We start from the raw sequence: 24,517 nt of genomic DNA on the forward strand, positions 1-24,517 counted from the left end.
CCCATTGGCATTTTACCTACTTCATGATTTCCTCATATCCATCAACTGCCCACCATTGTGCTCAGATCTGAGCAGTAGGCGCCCAACTGGGAGAAAGATGGAGAAAAGAAACCTAAATCAGGTAAACCCCAAACTGTAAACTTCCACCTTCCGCATGGGAAAGCCCGACTGCAGTGGAACCTTTGCTGCCAGTGGAGGCGTGTGCTGACTTCAGCCAGTTTCAGCCCTCGTATCTTCATCTCCTTTCCCTTTCTCCCTCTCATTCATTCATTGATGCACTGATCAGAACATAGTCGCCGTCCTCAAAGCGTTGACAAGTTAGCAGGGACACCAAAGAGTGTGAGCCACGGAGCCGACTCTCCCAGGCAAGTGCAGACTTCACAGGCGGGGGCTCCCGGTGCAGGGTGTTCCCAGGTGACAGTGTCCTGTTTTCCACCACCTGCAGGAGTTCGCCGTTTTGCGGATCTCTGCGGGCGGGACATGCAGGGACCCAGGCCCACTGTCGGGACAGCTCTTCCCGAGAGGAACAGGGCGGGTAGGAGAGGAGTCGGGGTGCGGCGGCCCCGCCCAGACTAGCCGGTTCCCATAGGGATCGCGGGTCCGGCCCGCCGCGAGCTGAGCGAGTCCGGAGACCGAGTGGCGGGAGCAGGGCCGGGGCATCCGTGGCGCAGTGAGTCCGGGGCCAGGAACCAGGCTCACCCCGGGGCCGGGGTGCGGGGAGCCCTGGCTGCCACGTGGCGCCGCGGAGGCTGCGCGGGGCGAGTGGCAAGGCTCCCGCGCGGGTGGCGTCCTCCTGCCACCGCGCGGCTGCAGTGGAGCGCGAGAGGCGGCTGAGCTCCACGAGTCCCGGGCCCGAGCTGCTGGGCCCGCGCAGAGGCCCGGGGCGTGGGCGTGCGGACACCTTGCAGGCCCAGAGGTCTCCGGCCGCTGGACCTCGCCGCCTCCCCCGCGGGGAACCGGGAGGTGTCCTCTTGCCGCAGAGAAATGAGACCCGAAATTAGAACCGGGGAAGCCCTGAGCTTTCCCGCTCCTCCAGCCAGCTCATGTGTCTTGGATCGGATGAACTATAACATTAAAAAGATAGATTATCTTACAGCTCGGCTCGTTTTAGGATGGTGGGTTACATTTTGAGTTGCAGAGTATATCACAGGCGGTTAAAATTGGGTTACCTGAGGCCGCTGCCTCCAGGCTCACGTCCCTCACCGCGTGGCCGCTGCTGGGGGCGGGGCGGGGGCGAGCTTTAAAGATTTGAGTCCGCCCTGGGTTCCTGGACCAGGGCCCTTGCTCTGTTCCAGGTCCTCTGCCACGACCCCTACCTGACTGGGGCTCGAGTGCAGTCCCTTCGTGCCCATATTTCATAAACGACGTTGAGAAAGCTATGTGAGACCATTTTTTTTTTTTTTTTTTTTTTTAAAGAGAGAGTGAGAGAGGAGAGAGAGAGAGAGAGAATTTTTAATATTTATTTTTTAGTTCTCGGCAGACACAACATCTTTGTTGGTATGTGGTGCTGGGGATTGAACCCGGGCAGCACGCATGCCAGGCGAGCGCGCTACCGCTTGAGCCACATCCCCAGCCCAATGTGAGACCATTTTAAGAAGATCCATTCCTCTGTAATGGAGAAGTATGAAAAAATTGGGAAAATTGGAGAAGGATCCTACGGAGTTGTTTTCAAATGCAGAAACAGGGACACGGGTCAGATCGTGGCCATCAAGAGGTTTCTGGAATCAGAAGATGACCCTGTCATAAAGAAAATCGCCCTTCGAGAAATCCGCATGCTCAAGGTAATTGATTCACTTTTGGGGGGGGTGGGGGTGGGGGTTAAGGGGATTGAGCTCAGGGGCACTCGACCCCTGAGCCACATCCCCAGCCCTATTCTGCATCTTATTTAGAGACAGGGTCTCCCTGAGTTGAATTTAGCCCCTTGAATGTTGCTGAGGCTGGCTTTGAATCCTGGCGATCCTCCTGTCTCAGCCTCCAGAGCTACTGGGATTACAGGAGTGCACCACCGCGTCTGGCTCATTTTTTTCTTTAAAGTGAATTTTCAGGGATTAGAAAAATATTGAGTCCTGTAATGTTGGGCTGTGGGTACCTCTCCTGACTTCATGGCTTTGTGTCCTTAGTGACACAATGGAATGTCTGTGCACAAGTAACTAATTATGTAAGGAACCGGGAAGCATAACTGCTGATAAGTGGTAAGGTGGTATTCACTTTTAGAAATGCTGTGGACTATTTTATGTTTCCTTCCAATAGATTCTCTCCCACATCACCTCTAGACCTGGGTTTTCAACAGCTAGTACACTGGATAGTGTAGGAATTTAAAACAACTCACTTTTGCTACCATTCTTGAATTTATTTATTCTTGCAGTGCTGGGGATTGAGCCCCAGATCCTGAACATGCTACAGGATTTCATTACACCTTACACATATACACTGTTAAAGCATCATAGTGTCCTGTTCTCTAAAAGAAGCAAAGCGATCCATTTTTCAGTGTTTATCTCCTAGTTCACACTAGGAGAACATGATAAGGGAGAGTGGTATTCATTACAACCAAAAGTAGTTCTCCTCTAATGGAAAGAGGTTCTTTTCTAAATTTCATGTAGATGCAATCCAAATCACAGTCTAGAATGTGACATGCTGAACAGAGTGGCCTTTACCTTTGTTTTACACAGTGATGACCTCAGTGTTCTGAGCTGTGCAACTGTGTGACAAGGGAAGAGTGATCCAGGGAAGGACAGATGCTTAAAACAATGGTTATTTAAGGTTGTACACCCTCCCTTTCAGATGCAAAATTCTTGGAAGGGAGGTGAGGTGGATTTCCTCTCACTCCTGATGTACTGGGTTCCTAATCAGTCGAGGCTGTGCCACTCACGGTGGGTTCCCAGGCCTGGCAAGAACTCTCTACATGTTGTTGGATCATGAAAATAGATTGTTGGGAGGCATGCTTGAAGCAGACTTTGAAATGTTTTATGTTGGCATGGAATGAGAGCTAAGGCATTCAGGGCAGGCAGTATATTGTCAGAAAAGGTGCATAAATAGAAAGCTCAGTATTTTGAAGGAACACAGGTAGAAACCCCAAAGTCTTGGCCAAGATGCCTGGTAGGTATTAACAGGCCAGAGGGACAAGGGGAGAGAAGAAAGCTGGGAACAAGTAGGAAGGGGTGTAAAGAGTTTGCTGGACCATGGGTCTAGCCCTGGTAGAAGGGATCAGTTGAGCATAGCTGCATTTTGGCAATTTTTTAAAAAATTATTGGTTCTTTTTAGTTATACATGATAGTAAAATCCATTTTGATATAATTATACAAGCATGGTATATATCTTATTCTTGTGGATGTACATGATGGTGGGATTCACTGTGTTATTTTCATATATGTATATGGGAAAATTGTCAAGATTCATTCCACTGTCTTTCCTTTTCCTATCTCCCCTTCCTTCTCTTCAACCACCCCCACTTTGTGGGTTAGGTTCCACATATCAGAGAAAACATTTGACCTTTGGCTTTTGGGGACTGGCTTACTTCACTTAGCACAATAGTCTCCAGGTTCATCCATTTGCAAATGTTGTAAAGCCATTCTTCTTTGTGACTGAGTAATATTCCATTGTGTATATGCACCATCTTTTCTTTATCCATTCATCTGTTGAAGGGCACCTAGGTTGGTTTAATAGCTTAATTAACAATTGTGAATTAAGCTGCTATGAACATTGATGTGACTGCATCATTTTTTCATATATTTGTTGATCACACATATTTCTTCTGTGAAGTGCCTGTTCAGTTCCTTTGCCCATTTATTGACTGGGTTATTTGGTGGGTTTTTTGTTTGTTTGTTTATTTGTTTAGTGTTTTTTTAGTTCTTTAGATATGATGGAAATTAATGCTCTCTCTGAGGTGAAGGTGGCAAATATTTTCTCCCATTCTATAGGCTCTTTCTTCATGATCTTGTTTTCTTTGCTTTGAAAAAGCTACTATGGCAGTTTTTAAGGCAGCATGTCCACAATGCTTCACACTCTTAGTGTGGAAGGCACTTGTGAAGGTGTAGCTGCCCATTGGTAAATGCTTTTCAGGATGATATTGTTATTGAGAAATCGATTTTGCTAAGAATTTTTGGAAGAGTTTTTTTTTCTGAAAATTGGAAATACTTTTCAAATAATATTATTATATCATTTGGGGGAAAAAAGGTGTGACCCTTTTTCATGACACAAATTCAATGTTCGTTTTTCAACTATTTCCTAAACTAAATGTAATTCACTGTTCACCAAGAGGTCCTACGGCAGTCAACTCTTTTTAGTGTTTTCAATTTTGAATCATAATTTTCCAGGTGATATAATAAGTCTTTTAAAAAAAACAAATAATTGCCTTTCGAGTTAATCTCAGTCAGTTCACAGTCTACTTTAGGGGCAAAGTAAGTACTATTCTAATGGCAATAATTAAATTTTACTGTAACATCTGAGCTCACAGCAACTATTCTACCCCTTTTCAAACTTACTTTCTGTTGTAAAGAGAAGGAAAGAATTAAATTCATTCAGTCAGCATTTTGAGTGTGGCACCTGTGCATAAGAGAACTGACATATGTTCATTTGGCAGGTGTTTCTAGAGCTCCTGCCTGGTACCAGGTACTGTTCTTGGTCCCTGTCCTCAGGAACTCACATCTTAGTAAGGAGACACCAATAGTAAAACAAACAAACAAACAAAAAAACCAAATAATTATATGTCAAGTAGTGAAAGAATTAAAGCAGAACAAGAAGCTAGCAGGCAAACTGGGAAGCTTGCCTTTTTACATAGTGGTTAGGAAAAGCCTTTATGAATGGCATTAGACCAGAGACCAGGAGGAAATGCAGGATGACTCACGCAGCTGTTGGGGGAGAGCATTCCAGACAGAGGGCACTGGTAAGTTCACAGGCCCCAAGATAGGATCAAGTGCATGTTCTAGGCATGTTCTGATGTGTCTGATGTGTCACTGTGTCTGGAGCAGAATAATGGAGGATGTGGTAGGAGATGATAGCTAGCAGTATCAATCTAATAGAAAAGTTGATGTTGTAGGAGTGTAGGGGCAAGAGAATCTCTGGAGCTGTGACCTTGAGTTACTAACCAGGACCATAACCAAAAAGAAAAACAGCATAATAAAAGACCAGTTCAAAAACCACCTAGGAGATTACGCTGCCTCATTTTATTTGAAAATACTTGATTCTTTATATATGCTGTCCTTCATCTTTATGACCTTATAGCTGGTTCCAGGTTATGAGTGTAGAACTTCTTTCACCAGGGTATATGACATCCTCTGAAGTGCATCTGACACATGAGCCCTACAGGAAGGACTTCAACCCCTTTCCACAACTTGGGGTTTAAATATATTGGATGAGAGATGGTGTGGTCATGAGAGAAGCCAGAATACAGGGAGGGACAAGGTCTCTGAAGGAAAATCACCTTAAATAAAAAAGTCAGGCACGATGGGTTGAAGTCATCACAGGGCCTGTGGTGGGAACTGGGCACTGTTTTATCATGAAGCAGGTGAATATACTCAAACTCAGCCCAGCCTCTGGGGACTGTGTGTCCAGCAAGGAAAGGTCTGTGTGGTTCAAAACAAACACAAACCAGCCCTCTGAGAATGATTGTTTTACTAAGACCCCAAGCCTCTGTGATACCTGAACCTTCTCTCTGTGGAGTGAAAATGGTAGAACTATTGGAAGAAGAAGGAAATTATTCCATCTAGCAGTGGTGAAGAGAATCGATTATCCTAGGGGAGTAAGAGGTCAAGGATAGGACAGGGCCACTATGGATGCCTGGGTGACTTTCTACCTGTGGCAGGTGGAAGAAGGGGCATTAGATGTCAGTAGATCGATGTCAGTCAAAGGCTGGAAGCAGCTTCTAGGACACTGTGACAGCTCTCTCAAAGACAAACAAAGAGGAGGAATCGCATTTTTCATTTGCAGGTAGGGGCTGGTGACCTAGTAGACTTGGACAAACTGCCAAGTAATATTACCTAGGGTGCAGGAGTTACACTAGTAACAACCGTAGAAGGTAGATATTGTTATCCCGTTTTACAAATGCATTTAGGATGGTTAATGATTTGCCAAATCATCCTGGTTAGGAAGCTGGAATGCAGCTGTCCCAAGTCCACGCCCTGCTGCTTTCACACATTAGAACCATGACATTACACTGGGCACTGCACTCTGAATTCTCCAGTGACTTTGTCCTTGCTCCTGAAGGGCCTTCCCTGTGAGATTCATGACTTTCGTGGAAGTCTGAGTGCAGATTCTCAATCTCTCATTGCAAAGCCCTATAGATTATTTTAGGAGGCAGAAAGTTATGGTTTGCCACCAACAAGGATGAGAATAAACATGGGGGAAAATGTTTAAAACTTTTCTATAAAGATTACAATAGAGTACACACATTCCAAATGAGAATAGTATCACTTCTAAGAGGAGGAAAATTGGTCATTAGATTTGGGTGGCAAAACATATCGAACCTTGTTTTTGTATGAAGTAGGTATATAGGTACATAATGTACCTAGACAGATACCCAATGTATTTGTGGCATTACATGTTCTTAGGTCCAGCGATTAGGAAAAAAATATGTAAAAGATTTCTGTAATCCCAGCAACCTGGGAGGCTAAGACAGGAACTTTAAAAATTATGGAAGCTCTAATTAGATTCTAGTGCTAGGGAGCAATTTGCATATCTCAAAATAAAATAAAAAAACAGGGCTGGGGATGTAGCTCAGAGGTAGCTTGCCCTGGGTTAAATCCCCAATACCACAAAACAAAACAAACAAACAAAACCCTTGAGTGGGGGAATGAAAAAAGATACTTGTGGTGTGGGCAACTGAGACTGTGTGTGCTGTGGGCCAGAAACACGCTGTCATTTGAATCTAATTAATCATGAACAGTAATAGCATGCAGAATGTTCAGAACTGCTCCTTTTTGCCTATCGCCCCACTTCCAATAGCCTCATAGGGCTGTGTGGCTGCACAGGGACCAGAACCTTGTTGAGAATTTGCCTGATTCCACCCAAAGCAGTCATTTGACCTTGGGCAAGCTCCAACGCCTCCTGGAACCTGGCCCAGCTTATCTCCATGATTTATGTCTCTGTTGGGTACTGCTTTGCTGACTCAGCTGAGGCGAGCAGAGTGCTCTTGGGTCAAACTTCTAATAGCGGTCAGGCAGCTTCAAGGATGCAGGAGCACAAGAGGGAAGGTCGAAAAGGACAGTAACTGGGAGAGAGAAGAGCACAGGTGGAAAGGAGGAAGGCTGGACTTTAAGATAGGGCTGTCCCCAAGGTTAGGTGATGGAGGGAAAGCACTTCACACAGCCTCCCTAAAAGACTCACTATCTGCAAACATTGGATCCCAAATACTGCTGGGCAAAGTACCATCCTCGTGACAGGCGTGCACTGTGAGGAGCAGGACCGACAAAGTTCCCTGAGATTCAACACAAAGCATTAAGTGCTTCACTGAATGTACCAGGGCCCCATTCTACTCAATGCTACCAGAGGGCCATGCAAATTGTTCCCTAGCACTAGAATCTAATAAGAGCTTTCATAATTTTTAAAGGCATCTGCTTTCCCAATGTTATTTGGGAAGGAATATTTCCGAAGGCAGTAAAAACTTTAATGGGAAATCTTGTGGCATCTTTAAGAATTTAGTCCTGGCAAAATAAAGGAAAAAAAATTAGTCCTAAAAGGGGCCCCTTTTCTTCAAATCATTCACTTGGTTAGTTGAAATGGATTAGTAGCATGTGTCTATATAAATAGTTTTAGCCATGTTGGGCATTTTCTGTTATAGACTATAGGAGATTACACATTCCAGTATCTGTGGGGAGCACAGTCATACCATAGTGTGTGAAATGTAGAACAAGACGGACAGGAGAAGACTGGGGAACATCTCCTCTGAAGTGACTAGCCACCGCTCAGCTCTCTGAGCTATGAACACAGGGTGCTGGATTTGCAGTCTTTTTTAAAGGCCAGAAAATTCAAATTTTATGTAAAATTCCTGGGCTATTCTCTACAAAATTGTTATTTTGGAAAAAAATAAAACTCAAAATAGATAAAAGTGGAAAGAATATTACAATGAATACCTGCGTGGCCCTAATTAGATTCACTCATCAGCCATTAGAATTTCGTTACATTTCCTTTTCTTGCTCTGGCTCTGGCTTTCTCTGGCATGCTCTCTCTCTCTCTCTCTCTCTCTCTCTCTCTCTCTCTCTCTCTCTCTCTCTCTCTCTCACACACACACACACACACACACACACACACAGACACACACGCGCACACACACACACTCTTTTTTTTTTCCTGAATCATCTCCCTAAATATTTAGCATAAATCTCTTAGGATAAAGACATTCTTCTATATAACCATTTTGTGGTTTCCATACTCAATCAACTCAAATAATCTCATCTAATATAGTTTATGCTCCATTATCTTATTGTTCCAATAATACCTATAAAATTATATGTATAACATAAAAATGTATAAAAACTAATATAGGGCTGGGGTTGTGGCTCAGCAGTAGAGTGCTCACCTAGCATGTACAAGGCCCTGGGTTCGATCCTCAGCACCACATAAAAATAAATAAATAAAGATTTTGTGTCCAACTAAAATAATAAATATAAAAAAAGAATTAAAAAACTAATATATATTGTTAGTTAATGTCTATCTTTCTATATAAAACTTTCACCTAGTGGTTTTAATATCTATTGATGGGCTGGGGATGTGGCTCAAGTGGTAGCGCGCCCGCCTGTCATGCATGCGTCCCGGGTTCGATCCTCAGCACCACATACAAACAAAGATGTTGTGTCCGCCGAGAACTAAAAAATAATATTAAAAAATTCTCTCTATATATAATAACAACAAAAAAAATCTATTGATGATCTTTGCCTGAATCAATTATAATCAGTTATTATAACACTTATTTTTCTATAATTCTTTCTACTTCTTAGTTGTTGTAAAGAACTTTCCTTTACCCCCCACAACACATGCTTTTTAGTATCACTGTGGTTCATGAATTCTTTTTTATTCAACATTTATCATTATTATTCTTTTTGAATAATATCATGTGTTTGGCCATGTGGGGCTACTTTGATCCTGCTCCAGTATCCTGACAGATGTCCATCATTCTTTGAGCACTTCTTTATTGTGCAGCACAACAAAATATTTCAAGTTCATCCTGCCCCACCCTTGTGATCAGCCATTTCCCCAGAGACCTTTTAGGGATATCTCCTGATTTTAAATACTAACAATTAATTTTTTAAAAAGTTTTAAACACCATTTAGTCCCAATAAAACACATATGCAGATATTGTTTGGCCTGCAGGCTGCCAGTTTGGGGCCTTTGAATCATGCAGTTCTTGTTCTATGCAGATATTGTCATTACAGATTAGCAGCGATCTGGCCGTTAATGTTCATTACTGATAGATGGTATAGACGGATGTCAGGAGTTTATGTAAACTGGTTGTCAACAGCATGGAAGACAAAGCAGAACATTTCCTTGCCCACAAGGATAGAAACCAAACAGTCCCTTATCATCATCTCTCTCTATTTGTTCAACAAGTGGAGACCTGTTTAATTTTGTTTTTACAAGATAATGTACAAACTGCAAATAGTAACAGACTTTGGTTTGTTTATAGGAAGATATTTTAGGCTTAGCTCACAGTTGTGTTTATCTAGGAAGATTGTATTCCTGCTATATAGTGAACTCCTAAGTGATAAAGCTGCCTTGTAAATACTCCAAGAACAAAAGAAGCAAAGATCAGCAAGCTGGCTTATTACCTTCAAAACCCCCAGTTTGCAGGTAGATGTCCGCGTCCTGATCTTCTACACGGGTCCTGCTACACACCTTAGACTCTAGAAAATGAAATAACACAGGGCAGAAGAAGTCAGAATAAGTGGGTTTTGTAAAGTTTTTATTAACAACAATTGTCTATATTTATGTTTATATTATTGAATGATCAGGTCAAGGTAAGTATCATATCTGTGATCTCAAACTTTTATCATTTTGTTGTGGTGAGAACACTTAAAATCCTCTTTTAGCTATTTTGAAATATATATTGGACTGGGGTTGTGTTTGGTGGTAGAGCACTTGTCCAGCATGTGTGAGACACTGAGTTTGATCCTCAGCACCACATACAAATAAATGAATAAAATAAAAGTCCATCAATGTCTAAAAAATTTTTTTAAAGAAATATATAATAAATTATTTCTAGCTATAGTGACCTTGCTGTGCTAAACATATCACCAAAACTTCAGAATAAATGATTTTATAATTCAGTTTGATTTAAAACAAATATATATATAAAACAAATAAACATATATGATTATTGCTTTTTGACCACTTAAATTATTTTTATTTTTCACAAATAAAATTTCTAGATAGATAGCCAATATTACATATAGTTATTATAAAACATTCAAACCAGTTGAGCATGATGGTGCATGCTTGTAATCACCACTCCCCATGAAGTTGAGGCAGAAGGATCAAAAGTTTGAGGCCAGCACTCCTCCTGCCTCAGCCTCCAGAGTACCTGGTATTACAGCATTAACCATGCACCCAGCTAGAATGGAAAATTTTCCAAATGGGCCAGGCATGTGTCTTTCACTTTAACTTTTTAAAATGTTTAATTCACCGTTATATTTGGCAGGATTAATGTTTTAGGCCACAGATTTGCTTTCAACGGGCATATTTTCTTGCTAATTTTTAACCTTCTTTGTTACTTATTAACATTAAAAGCCCTTGAGTAAAAACACTGTTGGATAAAATTGCCAGGTTGAAAAATCTTTGAACTTCATCGCTCTTTTCTGTTGGGACAATGAAAGAAAGGTAGGAGTTTCTCAACCAACTAATGCTGTCAGCCACATATAAAAACCAAACAAATTATTTTCTTTATGTCTATCAGTACGTTACTGCATTAATTTTTGGCTGCATCAGTGTTATCTGTCATTGTGATCACATTTGTCCTGTTACCTCTTTCCTAGTACACTTCACCTACTCTATTAGTCAATAAAACAGGTCAAGCATCCCACTGTGTGCATTGCTAGCCTGTGCTGGAGAGGAATCCATTAGAGGTCTCTGGCCAGAGGAGCAGCCTGGCACATTCTGTTCCCTCCCGGTGATCACCAGCCAACCTAAGACAGCCCCCTGGCCTGAGCTCTCCACCTAGTGGATCCAGCTTTTCAATCCTCCAGTCCACATTATCTCACCTTTTTCCTTCTCTAGCCATCCACCCAAGAAAGACACTAGCCACAGTGACTCCCTGGGGATTCTTGGCATTTGGAGGAACTGTGAGTTAAGAAGTTTCTTTTATCAAGAGTATTATAGAAGGACTCCTCAGCAACACCAAGGAAAATGAGAAATATTTTCCTTTAGGCTGGAGATGGAAGTAATAATCTAAATAGAGGTTTTTTCTTATTAAAAATAGTCCCCTGGGCTGGGATTGTGGCTCAGCTGTAGAGCGCTTACCTAGCATGGGTGGGACCCGGGTTCGATACTCAGCACCACATAAAAATAAAGGCATTGTGTTGTGTCCATCTGCACCTAAAAAATAAATAAAATTTCTTTAAAAAAAAATAGACCCCCCCACACACAACAGGGATCTACTAACTAGGGCTCTGAATAAACTTTAAAATATTTTTAACTAGGTTTTTAACATAGCAAAGGGACTTAAGGAAATAATTTTAACCCATATGTATGATAAAGCAGTATATGCTTATGTAAAAAAAAATTAAACAGAAACATGAAAGTACAGAAGAATGTAAAGTGAAAAAAAAGTCTCCCTTGCCCTTTACTCCCCATTCTCATCCTCCTTCCAACAATCTTTTTCTTGTGTATCACTCTAGAAGAGTTCTTTGTTTGTCTAGGGACATATATTACCTTACAAACCAGGTAAAAATACTATCATAATTTATATATAATATATACTCTTCTGTAATTTCCTTTTTATACTTAGTAGTTTATCTTGGACATTTTTACAAGTCAATGCATAAATATATGCCTTATTCCCTTTTCAACAGCCACATAGTATTTCATCATTTGTATGTACTATGAAGTCCTAAGATTGATTTATCTGATTGATATTAATTGCGTATTTGTGGTTTTCCAGTGGCCAATCAAGTACACAAAAAAACCTGCCATATTTGTAAGAATATTAGGGATAATTTCCACAAGTGGATCATTGGTAGTGGTGATGAGAGACTCCAATCCTACTTTCACTCCTGGTTCTAAGACCTACTGGCTGTTGGTGACACATTACCATGTGGTGACTTCTGGCTCAATGTGCATATCCCTGAAGGGTAATGAATACAAATTCCATCGTTTGGTTGGGTTGGCTACTCATAGTTGGTGAGCTATGAAGTAGAACCATAGCATGATATGTGCTAATTATCATGCCTCCTTTGCTGTGAAATGTGTCCCTTGTCCTCTTGTGTGAACCCCTATGCCAGTAAAGAAAGCTCTTGCTAAACCCTGGGATTATGGTACAAGCAGGAAAGGCACAACCCATCTCTAGAGTTAGTATCAATTCCATTAAAGAAAAACTACTATCTCATCCACATTGTGGCCGGTTTCATTAAAGAAGAGAATATGTCAGGGACTTAGTTTGAGGTTATTGATTTTGGGGGAGGGGAGTTGGTTTCTCTCCCTCCCCCTTCCTCTTCTTCTGCTTCTTCTTATTCCTGCCGCCCCCCTCTGGGTACTGGGAGTTGATCAGGGGCACTTTACCTCTGAGCTATATCCCCAGTTCTTCTTCTTTTCTTTTTTTTTTAATTATTGAATTATTAATCAATTTATTTATTTTTTTATTTATTATTTTTAGTCATACATGACAGTACAATGCATTTTGATATATAATACATACATGGAATGTACTTATATCAATCATATTGTCTATTCTATTCTGCTGCCCTTCCTATCTTCAATTTATTTATTATTTGTTCTTTTTAGTTGTACATGACAGTAGAATGTATTTTGACATATCACACATACATGGAATATAACTCCCATTCTTGTGGTTGCACATGATGTGGATGTCTGATTCGTTCTACTGTCTGTCCCATTCCCATCCTTTCTCCCTTCCTCCCATACTTCCCTGTTCATTGCAGTGAACTTACACTCCTCCCTCCCTACTGCCTATTGTGAGTCAGCATCCACATAACAGGGAGAACATTCAGCCTTGGGTTGTTCTGGATTTCACTTAGCATGTGTTTCAGTCAGCTTTTTTGGCCACTGCTGTGACTAAAGGACCCGACCAGCACAACTATAGAGGGCTCACAGTTTCAAAGGTCTCAATCCATAGATAGCCAGCTCCATTTTTCAGGGCTCAAGGTGAGAAAGGAACAACATGGCAGAAGAATGTGGCAGAGGGAAGTGGCTTACATGGTGATCAGAACGCAGAGAGAGTCCACTCTTCAGATACAAATATATACCCCAAACCACGCTCCAATTTCCACCTCCTCCAGCCACACCCTACCACTTCAGTTCCGACTCAGTTAATCCCTACCGGGGATTAATGACTCTTACAACCAAATAATTTCTCCTCTGAACCTTCTTGCATTGTCTCACTCACATCCAAACCATAACAGCATAACAGCCTCCAGTTCCATCCATTTACTGGCAAATGCCATAATTTTATTTTTCTTTATGGCTAATATTCCATTATGTACCATATGTACCACCCCAGTTATTTTTTATTTGAGACAGGCTCTCACCAACTTGCTGAAGCTGGCCTTTAACTTGCCATCCTCCTGCCTCAGCCTCCCAAGTCTCTGAGATTATCAGCCTGCACCACCATGACCAGCTCTTCTTGAGTTTTTACCATTCAGCAGCAGCCACGGCTGGATCTATTTTGTAAAGAGACTGCCAGTGTTGTTGCCTCATGATCAGGTGCTCATTCTACTAAGGCACCATGGCATGCCAGGAGCTGGACACCTCCAGTATGACCTAACACACTGAGTTATGGGTTCTGAGTGGTAGGGAATCTTTGACCTTCTGCAGAGTTCTCTTTTATTCTGGGTTCTAAAGAAATGTTACAGCCTTCTAAATCACTTGACAAATTACATCAGTATTCCTAAGGGCTATTTATACTGCCTCCAAAATCCAAAAAGATCCACCAAGAGCAATCCCTCTTTTTTAATGGTAGGGGATCCAAGGTGCAACAATTGCCAATTTAAAGAGGTTGTCTCATGTGACTCCTTTTGTGTACAAGCAGAGAAATGAAAAATTGTGCTCCATATGTATAGTATGAATTGAAATACATTCTTCTGTCATGTATAACAAGTTAGAAGAAATAAATAAGTTAATAAATTTTTTTTAAAAAAGAGGTTGTCTCAGTATGCCCCAGGCCATTAAGTTCCTAGAACATCAACCCTATACCATTCCCTGGAAGATTTGTTCCCACTCTCTAGCACATATGTGTCTTCATTGGATAATCAGAGGACTTGCCATTTCTGCTCACCAGAAATCAATTACCAGAAGCTCCAGTTACCATGGTGTCATCAGTATAATTGAGCAGGATGATATTCTGTGGAATATCAAGAAATCAGCATTCCTGTGGACCATACAGACAGCAAGAAAGTTAACCTTGAGCAAGAGAGTAAATGTGAACCAGTCTATTCCATGAGAAAATGGACTTTTTTCCATCCTATTTGATGACTGGATTTGGAAAGAACACATTCACTAGATCAACATTTACATGTTGAATGTCAGAAATTATGTGTATGTATTCCAGAAAAGATACCACATCTGGCCCAACTGAAAGACACCACTTCTTGCTGAAACTGAAACTATGAATTGCTTGAGTTTATAGTAGTCTGCCAGGTGAATTGTGTGAAGATGTGATAGGGACTACCACCTCTGTGTCCTAATGGTGATATTAATTTCTCCTGGAACATGGTTTTGCTTCTGTTTTGACTAGAGGGAAGCAATTGTATTGAAGGAGGGGAAGAATTTTCAGAGGCTTCTATTTGAACCTTTCTGTCATATTGACTCTTATTCATGGGACCAATGTGAGGGTTTGCCAACTGCTAAGTGAATGTGTCTCAATTTTGAACTTGAAAGTGGAGGAAATAATCTCAAGGGTGGATCTATAGACCTATAAGGTCCAGTCTCAGACAGTACTCTATCAGGCGGCCACAACAGCATTTTGGGGTCCCCAGTTATCAGTGTCAGCTCAGATCTTGTAGCCATATCCCTTCCTGCAGCTGACGTTGGTAAGTGGTCACAGATCACTTTAGAAAGCATTTGAAGAATACTTGTGGTATTGCAAGATCTTTCCTTAAGGTGATGCTGGTTATAAACTAACTTAGATCTCAAAACTGGGTGAAGAACTGCCCCATTCTAAAAGTTGACATCAACCTTCTACTTGCCATCTCCGGATTTCTTTTGGAAATGCATGACAAGTAACACACTAGCCCCCTGCCCTTCTATATCACCAATAAGAACTTCACAGTAAGGTCCTATTTGTGCATCAGCACAGATTTCTGTGAAGTAAGGTCGTCTGGCCTTCCTTCCCATTATGATCACATGTGTACCTTGCCACTCTCAGAACCTGATCTCTGCCACCCTGGAATCATATTATTCCCATTGGAACCAGTGAGCCTAGTTTCATGGTAGTATCTCCAGCCTGTCTACCCATCCCACAGAGGAAAATCACCAAGGAACTTCTCACAGTCGATGGTGCTTCTTCCTATTCCCTATGCTTTCATGGAGAGAGTAGCCTTTGGGCCTTCCAAGGAAACATAATCAAGTGTTGGGTGCTAGAGCCCTCCATGGTCATCCACTATCACATTTCCACTTCTTAAGTTCCTAGGCTCCTTCCTCAAAACTCTGCCAATGCAGTTTCAACATGTCCACTTTACCTCCTGAAAGCCTAACCTTCAAGAGCTAGGCCAGCAACACATTTAAGACTGTCATCATAAAAAGACAGAATGAAGTCCCAAGTTACAGGCCAGTGCTTCTTTATCAGTGAATTTCCCCCTCTCCAGCCTTTGTGTCTGTGATCCAATACCTGAAAGATTCCTGCTGATTCATATGAGCCAGGTCTTGTAATTTTGAGTCGAGTTATTTCCTGAGGCTCTGGTTTACTACCTCATTAAAGGTCTATGGGCCCTGGGAGGAAGTGGAATCAAATCTCAGGAGGACCAGCATCCTCCTCCTCAAATGAGGACTTTTCAGGTCTCTATGTAAGAAGCAGTGGTGGCAATGGGCAGAAGCTGCTTCTCTCACCCCAGAGGGTTCAGGAAAATTTGAAGGTTTAAGGTTTTCAGATTCATCTCTCCATATGTCACTATCCCAGATCTCAGGATCCTTCTTTTTCCTGTCTACTGGTGATTGATCCAGTTCCAGAATTCCATTCTGTAGACTTGCTAGTGGGGGTCCACTTCTGAGAACAACTGTCTCAGCCTGTGTACACTCCAGAAACTAAAATCTGAGCCAAGGGACTGTCTGTTAGTAGTGTGTTCTGGGAAGTGAGACTAGAGAGCAGAAGTAGGGGACAGGAGAGCACGAAAGGAAGAGAAACCGATGCAAGAGGCTAAGAGGTCTCAGGCCCTTCCAAGTGTTTTACCGTGCTGCTCTAGAAGTCCATGAGAAATACATGGGGCTATTTTATTATAATTATTGTAAAGGAGGGAAGAACACCACCATTCTCCACTCTGGGTGGAGGTTTGTGCCTGAGGGATTACTGCAAAAGTCCCTATGTAACTAAGACTTAGAGTCAAGTTCAAAAGTTTTAAAGCCTTGTGAAAAAATATTTTACTGGAGCAACTCCCACTTTCTAAACTTCAATTTCTGTCTTTTTGTTATTTACCACAGTTGTGGGAGAATAAGAATGTTTTTGAAAGCAAAACAGGAAATTGCCATTGAGAAAATGGTCTGTTGCTTTTCCCCAAAGCACAGACACAGGATAAACATTCCCCCTCCCCTCACAAAGAACCCAGACCAGAGCCTCCTTGACACCCGGGGGACAGGAAAGACCATAGATGCAGTGATCAGTGTCAAAATGTGTGACTTCCACAAACAGATATACTTGTTCTTATTTATCTTGAAGAAATGCAGATGTGTATTGCTTGCACATTTTTCCTCTTTCAGTAGAAACACGGGTACTCTGAATGTTTCACTTTTAACTCTAAGACATGATGATGTGAGTCATGTCTCATTTGGTGTAAGTGTCAGGAGCCCTGGGGACTGTGGGGAACTAGAGCACATGGGCCTTCTCTAATGGAGACAGCTGCTCTCAGCCTGGCTTACTAATGCCATGAAGACAGTAGGCCTGGAGTTGCTAGATCTCTCGAGTACTCTTGTAAAGAGGATTTTAAAGTCATATTTCTTGATCATGAAGTGGACAACTAGTACGAAGTCTTCAAAATGATGCAACTAGAGAGATCGAATGGTTGACTTTAGAGGATGTAGGTCCTACGCTTATCATGACAGATAGATGTCCAGTGAAGACATAGGGATGACAGCAGAGGAGAAGAAGGGGTCCGAGAAGGATATGTGGCATTCTCAGCTCTGCAGGGGAAACCAAGTAGAGCTCAGGTTGAATTCAACCCAAACAAGTAAACATACAAACAAAGCATTTTTTTTAATCATGTGAGAGAAAATGCCTCACATAGCAGCATAATGTGAAACATCAGTATTCAAAACACACAGAGAAAATAAAAGGCGGGGGCCAAGATAAAACAGCAGCATCGAGGAGGGAAACTTTGTACAGGAAAGCAGGCCGTGCTTCTAGATTGAGCATAAGTGACACACTGTGCTAATGGCCTGGTAGGACTCACTGAGACCTTCAAGACTGGGCCAGCACAAAACAGAAGGCTGAGAAATAAGATGAGGCCGGAGGCTTTGGTTCCACACACTCATAAATAGGAAAGTTATAATTAAAGGAGCCCTGACATCCTTGTAGTATACAGTCATTTAGTCTGTCCTGTTACGATTACGTGTCTGTATGCTGCAGAAGTCAGGTGAGCCTGTGAACAGATTATCCATCATGTCACTTGGTTCTCATCTAATTCCTTTGTGTGTCCCTGAAGATGTTCATCCAGTTTTGAAGTAGAAACATCTAAATCCTCATGAATGCAAACATTCACATTGTTGGAGCTGTGATTGAAAGCTCCAGGGTGTGGAGTGCAAATGGTTTTTGGACCAGAGGTGTCCTTCTGAATTCCTCCCCTGATGGCAGAGTCCAGAGAGAGAGAGGAGGAGGAAGGTGTGGTTTGAGTTGCTGAATCTACACAGACTGGCCCTTGAGGTCCCCACTGCTTAGACACCACTTCCAACAAGGTCAGAGAAGGACCCCAGGCAGAGAAGCTGACTGAGTGCCTTTCAGTCCTCTCCTCACTTGACCTTTTGGCTATGTCCATTACCATTGACCACTTTTTCCAAGGGATGCTGTCGCATCATGCTCTGCTGTCTTCTCTCTTCTCTTTGGGAACCTTCTTCCCTTTCTCCTTCTCTGCATCCTCCTCAACCACCCCACAGTTGGGTGCTCAGGTTCTTGGAACCTTTTTCCATCTCATCCCTGCTCCATCAACAGCTTCAGTTAAGCACATGCTGATTCCCTGACTCATGTCTTGAGCTCAATCTCCAGCCAAATACCACTTGGTATTTAGCCTCCTTGCTCAATCGAAGGGCCAGAAACAGTAGTTTTCTCCCCATCAAACCTGCTCCTCCTTTCCATGATGGTATCTGCGCCCCCTCACTGTACGAACCTATGTGTTCATCTTTTAATATTTTATTAGTTGTTGGTGGACCCAGAATCGAACCCAGTGCCTCACACATGCTAGACAAGCACTCTACCACTGAGCCACAACCCCAGCCCCCTATGTGTCATTCCTGACATCTCTCTCTCCCTCATCCCTCACCTGTAATTCATCACCACATCCTGACTTTTCTAATAACAAAATTCATCTTAGACCAGCACTTTTTTCACCCTCTCTCCAGTCTCTGCTCTGGTCCACACCACTGTCATTGCTAATCTATCAATAGGCTCTGCACTGACCTTTGCTTGTCTATTTTTTCTTCCTCCACGCCATTCTGTATCCTGCTATCATAAAATGCTCTTAAAAACTCAACTGGAGCTGGGCACTGTGGTGCATGCCTATAATCCCAGCAACATGGGTGGCTGAGGCTGGAGGATCACAAGTTCAAAGCTAGTCTCAGCAACTTAGGTGAGGCCCTAAGCATCTTAACAAAACCCTGTTTCAAAATAAAAAATAAAGGATTAGGAATGTGGCTCAGTGTTTAAACATCCCTGGGTTCAATCCTTGGTACCAAAACACAAAACAAAACAAAACAAACTCCAAGTGATATTGTATCATATCTTGATACATATCCTTCTAGTGGCTTCTCACTGCATTTACGATAAAGTGTAAAATTTTAGCGTGGCCCACTAGGCCCTACAGGACTTGCCTTCTGAACTGGCTGGCCTCAGTCCATGAGCTTCACCTGTAAGGCACACTATTTCAGTTCCTTAAATGACCTAAGTTCTCTGCTGGCTCAAAGCCAGCTCTTGTCTGGAGCCACTGCCCTCCTTGGTCTGGTTGGACTTTACTCACCCTCCCAAGACTTTCCTCAAGGTCACTTCCTCAAGGCCAGTTTTTCTGACGCTGCCTGATCTCTTGTAAATGGAGGGCTTATTCATGGCATTTCTTTGTCTAATGCCCGAGTCCTCTGAGTTGTTTGCCAGTGTGTGTCTCCCCTGCCCAGAATAGTGCCTGATGCTGAGTAGATGAATATAGATATTTGTTCAATCTGTGAACACAGCCAGGACAGTGACTGGCTTCATGAGGGCAGATCAGAAATTTGTTGATCTGGAGAAGTTTTAGGACCTGGAATTCTGACAACCTAGAGAGAGCTAATAATTTTTTTAAAACATTTTTAATTTAATATTTTGAATTTCTTGAAGCAATTCATCTTTCTAAATTAAAATTATTCTAAAAGAAAGTGGAGCAAAGTTATTGGTTATTTGCAATGATATGAATGCTATCTTCCTGGAGGAAGATGGGAGAGCCAAGTTGTTTAAGAATCATATGATGCCCCACTGTGTTGCTGAAGGCCTTGCCAGTTCTCAGGAGATGCCTTTTGGCGGTATACTTTACAAACTTTAAATTGTCTATATGCTCCTGAGAGCTGGATATGTATGGTAAAAAGATACTCCTGGCAGTGGGTAAATATGTATAATCCTTTTGGAAAGCAATTTGACTGTACCTGTTTGAGCTTTAAATTGTATTGGGGGCTCTAAATGGTGTTCAGCTAATTTTAGTTCATTCCCCATTAATGAACCATTAACTTAATGGCCAGTTTCTCAAAGAGATCTTCCCTGAACCACCCTTCATCCTAAAATCAGACCCTTAGCTTGATTTTTGTAACATTTATTATTTCTGTAATTACTAGCCCAATGTCTATCTCCCCTCCTATGTTCTAAGCTCCCATAAGGGAAAGGGCAGTACTTGCTTTATTTGTCTCTATCTCCTCAGGGATGGCATAGTACCTTGTGTTCATTGATCAAAATCTGTTGTATGCACCAGGTGGTGCACACCTGTAATCCCAAACACTCAGGAGGCTGAGGAAAGAGGATTGCAAGTTCAAAGCTAGCCTCAGCAACTTAGTGAGACCCTAAGCAACTTAATGAGACCCTGTCTCAAAATAAAAAATAAACAGGGTATATATCAATATATTTTATACATTACTGTGTATTATATAATAGTATAATTTTTACATAATACATTACAGTAATCATATAATAATATGTAATGTTATTATATGATTATTTATCATATATAATATATATTATTTATCATTATATATATTATATATGATGCATGTATGAATATGACACAATGAAACTCATTATTCTGTGTAATTAAAATATACTAATAGAAAATAATTATTTTTGAAAAATATATAAGAAACTGTTGAATAAGATGAGTAGAGAAAAATGTCCTAAATAAAAATGGATTTAAACCAAAGGAATCAATACCAATAGTTAAACTTCATAAAGAGGCTAACATGTTCCTGAGATAGTTATTCATGGCTTATGTGTAATTGTCACTACAACCCTTGAATACCTACTTTTACACATGTGAAACTAAGGATTATAGAGGTTAACTATCTTATTCAAAGTTAAAGTCAACCTGCTAGTAAATTGCTCCTCAAAACCTCATTTATATAGCTGGGAATGGTGGCACAAACCTGTAATCTAGCGTCTAGGGAACCTGAGGCAGGAGGATGGCAAGCTCAAGGCCAGCCTGTGCAACTTAACAAGACTCTCTTTCAAACTAAAAAATAAAAGGGTTGGGACATAACTTAGTGGTAGAGCATTCCTGGCTTCTATCCCCAGTACTATAAAAACAAAAATAGAAATACCCACCTCATTTATACTAGCCAAATTTTGAAAAGAAACTACATGGTATTTGAACAGAATGTTGTACATTTTTAGAATCTGAGTTGTCAAAAGGTACATAGTAGTAGCATAGCAAGATGAATATAATCAATAGTTCCTGGTCCCATCCAGAGAAATGGCTACTACTGGGATAATGCCACAGTGATACCTCTTGATGGGTCCTGAGGTCATAGATAGCTCTTCTAGTGAATACCAGCTGTGTTCGGGGATGCTGGTTAGAAAAAGTGACATCTGGAAGTGCGGGGTGTTTCTGAGAGAGGAAATGACTCCTGAAATGAAAAGATACGTGAGCCTTGCAGGAAGTGAGAGAAATTCTGTGGGTCTGGGAGGAAATTCTAAGGCATTAAGCTGGAGAGGTAAACAGAGGCCAAATGGAGAGGACCTCTGGGTCTTATCCTGGGCAGCTGTGCCCTGTAGTGATCACTGCAGATCTGTATGTGGAGAATGAAGGCACTAGTTCCAGTACTCAGAGAAGGTCAGGTTGTGTTTGGGTAAGACTGATGAATTTCTACTTTTGCTTAAAAACTTGGCCAGAGATGAAAGTGAGAACTAGATATGAAACAAAACAAAACAAAAATTCAAAGACTCTCAGATTTGCAGTCTTGCCCTCAATATCATCAAAGGAGCAAACAGTGTGAAAATGAGAGTGGAGCCTAAGTATGATATTTTTCAGTCTGAAAAAAAAAATCTGCTTTCTGCTAATTCTATCCTAAAGCAGCTGTTTAGTCCCTTTTAATTTGGTTATTTGCTTTTGGTCTGAGACATCTAAACTAATGACATTTGTGCATTTAAGATAGAAGTCAGTTTTTTCCTATTATGTCCAGAAAATGTTTGTTCAGGCTAAAAGTTTCCAGATACGATAAAATAAATTTTATAGTTTGGGATACCTTCTCTTCTAACATCCAAATGAAGCTAATGGTTCTCTCTAAAATTCATGTTGTAGCTTAACTCCAGTGCATCAGTATTAAGAGCTATGGCTTTTGGGAGGTGATTAAGGCCTGATTGCCCTATTATTGAGATTCACAACCTTAAAAAAGGGCTCAGAGACTGGGGGCATATGTAGCTCAGTGTTAGAGTGTGTGTTTAGTATGTGCAAGGCCATAGTTTTAATTCTCATCACCATAAAAAATTAAAAATAAAATAAATGGGCTCAGAATTAAAGGGATTGCTCTCTTGCTGTTCTGTCTTCTACTCTGTGAAGACATAGGAATGAGATGCCATCTTAGAAGCCACCTTTGCAAGGCATCTTGGACTTCTCAGTTTCCAGAACTATAAGAAACAAATTCCTATTCTTCATAAATTACCCAAATCTAAGATATTTTGTTCCAGTACAAATAGACTAAGTCATTGACTTTAATGTATCTAGTATATACTTGATAAAACATAAATTTCTCATCTTGAAAGTACAGAGAGATTTTATACAGAAAATAACTTTTTAGTAACTTTCTCATGGCCTATATAAACATCTTACAGCATGAAGTTCAAGAACTTTAGTTTTTCTCCATCCACCTTTTATCTCTTATGGAGTCCCTGCTTGCTTATAATTAAGACCTCTCACTATACTTTGAATTGCAAAACAAAACAGTCACCCAGCCCTGTTTATGACAAAAAGAATTGAAAGCAGAGTCTCAGAGACTCAGTTGTATGCCCATATTCAAAGCAGCATTATTTATAATAGTTGAAAGGTAGAAGCAACCCAAATATCCATCAATCAATAGATGAATGGAAAAGAAAATGATTTCCATGGAATAGTATTCAGCCTTAAAAAGGAAGGGCTGACATGTGCTATAACATGGTTGAGCCTTGGGGACATCATGTTAAATGAAATAAGCCATCATAAAAAGACAAATATAGTGTCATTCCACCTATATGAGATACTAAGGGTAGTCAAAATCATAGAGACAGAAGGTAGAATGTTGGCTACAAGTGACCTGGGGAAAAGGGAGTGGGAAGTTTTTGTTGAATGGATATGCAGTTTCAGTTTTGCAAATGGAAAGTTCTGGAGGTGGACGGTGGTGATGTTTGCACAACAATATGAATGTGTGCTTAGTATCACTGAACTGTGCAATTAAAAAATGGTGAAGGTAGTAAATTTTAAGTTACATGTATTTTACCATACTTTTTAATATTGGGAGAGTTAATATGATAAAGAAATACTTGATTGTGAAATTCTTATAGAAAATTATTTGTTGATACAATCCAAGAATATTTGAAAAAGGAGTAGCAAAATCCCAACGTTTAAATAATTCAATAAATAAAATGGATACTCAGGATGATTAACTAAGTCAGTGAATCAAGAGTGGAATCCCTGCCAAAAGGTTGGTGTGTTTTCCTGTGAAATGCTTTGTCTTCCTTAGTTCAAGTCTCTTACTTCTTCAGAAAAATGAGGTCAGTGCTGAGATGCGACATTTCTGATAGGACTCTGTACAAAGGTGCCAGAAAATTAAGTAGGAAGTTTATCTTTTGCCAAAGCCAATATCCATACCTGCCCTGCTTTTCTGGATACACACTTGCAGGCAGTCACGTTGGATGGCTTTCATCTTTCTGTTTTAAAGTGTTTCATCAGCGTAGGAATCTTGATTCACTCTCACATTCACCAGTCATCATGGAATGGCTGTTGTGCACAGGCTCAGGGCCGGAGGTACGGTGGCATGATCTGAATAAAGAGAACGCAGGTCCTGATGCTGTGGTTCTTATAGTCTGCTGCATTTATCTGTTGTATCTACAGGTGTCTCGACACCAGGCAACATTAGACAATCAGCTGAACAATGATTACTAAGTAAGCGTTATGTATTAATTACTACTTAGTGATTCCTTAGTAATTGTGAGAAAGGCACCCTTCAGGGTGGCTTTGAGATTTATTGGGCACTGGGGAGACCATGGAAGATCTCCTTTGGAAGGACATTTTATACAAGGTTGGAAGGCTGAGTTTGTGTTAACTTAAAAAGTCCCCTACTGTCCTAGTGGAGTTTACACTGTAGCATTGAGGGAAGGGGGAAGGACAATACACTATGAACAGAATAGACAAGTGATATGGAGGATGAACTTGGCAAAATACAAAGCAAGGTGGGGGGGTGGTCAGAACTGCTGGGGAAGGATTGCAATTCCCAGGCAGGTTATTGAAATACTCTTTCTTGA

General features: G+C 41.2%; 1 protein-coding gene across 6 annotated transcripts in view; it reads left to right on the forward strand.

Moving 5' to 3' along the window:
* The first annotated feature begins 223 nt into the window (after window positions 1-223).
* Cdkl1 (cyclin dependent kinase like 1) overlaps window positions 224-24,517 on the forward strand; it is a 51,654-nt gene continuing 27,360 nt past the window's right edge. Inside the window, exons 1-2 of one of the 6 annotated variants that reach the window (XM_078050156.1) lie at window positions 224-365; window positions 1,471-1,781. In XM_078050156.1, the coding sequence (XP_077906282.1) occupies window positions 1,614-1,781 (168 nt within the window). In that variant the 5' untranslated portion in view covers window positions 224-365; window positions 1,471-1,613. Of the gene's footprint in view, window positions 366-529; window positions 671-1,142; window positions 1,782-24,517 lie in introns of those variants that run through there. The other 5 variants (XM_078050155.1, XM_078050154.1, XM_078050153.1 and 2 more) reach the window with 5 other exon arrangements.

This window comes from Ictidomys tridecemlineatus, chromosome 5, assembly GCF_052094955.1.
Source record: "Ictidomys tridecemlineatus isolate mIctTri1 chromosome 5, mIctTri1.hap1, whole genome shotgun sequence".
NCBI lineage: Eukaryota > Metazoa > Chordata > Mammalia > Rodentia > Sciuridae > Ictidomys > Ictidomys tridecemlineatus.